A 2,273-nucleotide genomic window follows, 5' to 3' on the forward strand; every position below is an offset into this window, starting at 1 on the left:
TTCCAACCCGTAGGTGCGGTAAATGCATGCAATGACATCCAAATTTTATTATTTTACGAGAGGGGGAGGGGGCAGGGGAAAACTATGATTTGAGCTGGTTTTTGGAATTGTATTTTTGATGTGCGTTTGGGAGGATAACAATCCAACCTCTTGTGGGTTTTGCCAACCTACATAGCTACTATCTTTCATCCATGTTAATTCATTTTTCTGATTCTAATTCTGATTCTTATTTTTTTATTTTTCTTTCGCAGTGAATGCTGTTTTGTTTGGAAGTAACATACCTACCTATTCAATTTTCTTATTTGCTGATTTTTTTTGAAAAACAAGTAAGTAACTTCTCTTTCCCTATGGTTGGTAGATTAGTATTTTTAAAAAATATATATTTACATAGTTGTTACTAAATAGTGCACATGGCTTTAAACCAGAACAAATTACTTTAAAGCTATGGAAGTTCTGGATAAATCGTGGATTAAGAGACCACGAAATTCTCTTGAGTATGCACAAGGTGTCTCAAGATTTATTGAGTTTGCTTTTGCACATCATTCTGCCGATGGAACAATCATATATCCATGTAATGCATGTGCTTTTAAGAAGTGGCTAACAAGGGACGAGGTGTATGATCATTTGATTTGTACACAATTCCCAATAGGATATACATTTTGGTTTCATCATGGAGAGCGCTCGATAGGAGAAACTAGCAACGTCTCAAGTAGTATTTTTTCGGATGTACAACAAAATTCTATGGCCGACGAGCAGAATCCTATGGTCGAAAGTGATTCAATTCGAAACTTGATTAGTGAAGGTCTAGGAGTTGGTGGGAACATCAGAAATGGAACATCCATAATAGCAAATGAAGTCCTTGATGGTGGTGCTCAAAGATTGATGCCTAGTGAATCTCATGAAACTCTTGAAGCGAAAGGGTTTAGCGAGCTACTTAAGGATGGAGAAGAGCCGTTATATGAAGGGTGTACAAGATACTCGAAGTTATCTTTTCTATTGAAGTTGTTCCATATCAAATCCCTCTGTGGTATGACCGGCAAGTCTATGAAGATGATTTTAGAACTATTGAGTGACGCATTCAAATACGCGAGGATTCCAAGTTCTTTTTATGAGGAAAAAAAGATCATTTCTAAACTCAGTTTGGATTGCACGAAGATACATGCTTGCCCAAACAATTGTATGTTGTATTGGGGCGAAGATGAGAACATGGAGACATGTAAGGTCTGTAATAGGTCTAGATGGAAGACATATAAGAAAAAAGGTCCAGCTGAGGCATCAAGTATTATTGGTAACAAAAAGAAGAAGCATCCGACAAAAGTTCTTCGTTACTTTCCTTTAAAATCTCGATTGAAAAGATTGTTCTACTCGTCAAAGACTGCTGCTGATATGCGATGGCATGCTACAGCTGAGAATAAGGATAACTCAATGAGACATCCAAGAGACTCTGAGGCCTGGAAAAGGTTTGATTTGGAGCACTCCAATTTTACATCCGAACCACGAAATGTGCGTCTTACATTAGCTACCGATGGCTTCAATCCACATGCAACTTTAAGTGCAAATCATAGTATTTGGCCTGTCATTCTCATTTCGTATAATACTCCTCCATGGACGTGTATGAAATCGACATCATTCATAATTTCAATGATCATTCCTGGCAAGAAAATGCCAGGAAATAACATAGATGTTTATTTGCAACGTCTAATAAAAGAGTTAAAGGAGTTATGGGTTGAGGGTTGCGATGCATATGATGCTTTAACACAAGAAGTGTTTAAGTTGCACGCAGCTTTATTGTGGACAATTAGTGACTTTCCTGGGTTAGGGACTCTTTCTGGGTGGAATACATACACAGGACTTGCTTGCCCATCTTGCAATTTCGATAACATCCCTCATCGTCTCAATCACAGCAAAAATTATTATTTTATGGGTCATCGTCGCTTTCTGGATTAGAGACACAAGTTTAGATTAAACACCCTGCAATTTAATGGAAGACAAGAAACAAGGCTTCCACCAAGAACATTATTTGGCAGTGAAATACTTTCACAAGTTGAGAATATTAATGTCACCTTTAGCCGAAGAGAAGAAATACGAAGAAGTGGTAAAAGATTATGCACTGGTGGAAATGTTGAAGGAGGTGATACTCAACAATGGAAAAAGAAGAGTATTTTTTGAGTTGCCATATTGGAAGTCTAATTCGCTGCGTCACAATCTCGATATGATACATATTGAGAAAAATGTATATGACAATGTACTATATACTTTGTTAAATGATAGTT

At 37.1% G+C, this 2,273-nt stretch overlaps 1 protein-coding gene across 1 annotated transcript; it reads left to right on the forward strand.

The window, feature by feature from the left end:
- The first annotated feature begins 444 nt into the window (after positions 1–444).
- LOC140182339 (uncharacterized) lies at positions 445–1,947 on the forward strand. The gene has a single exon (XM_072228505.1). It carries the CDS (start codon positions 445–447, stop codon positions 1,945–1,947), a length of 1,503 nt encoding a protein of 500 aa, XP_072084606.1.
- The last annotated feature ends 326 nt before the right edge of the window (positions 1,948–2,273 follow it).

The sequence above is a fragment of the Arachis hypogaea genome, chromosome 19, assembly GCF_003086295.3.
Source record: "Arachis hypogaea cultivar Tifrunner chromosome 19, arahy.Tifrunner.gnm2.J5K5, whole genome shotgun sequence".
NCBI lineage: Eukaryota > Viridiplantae > Streptophyta > Magnoliopsida > Fabales > Fabaceae > Arachis > Arachis hypogaea.

Bases quoted from the DNA above. Each gene is read 5' to 3' on its own strand.
- LOC140182339 (XM_072228505.1), top strand. From the start codon at position 445: ATGGAAGTTCTGGATAAATCGTGGATTAAGAGACCACGAAATTCTCTT.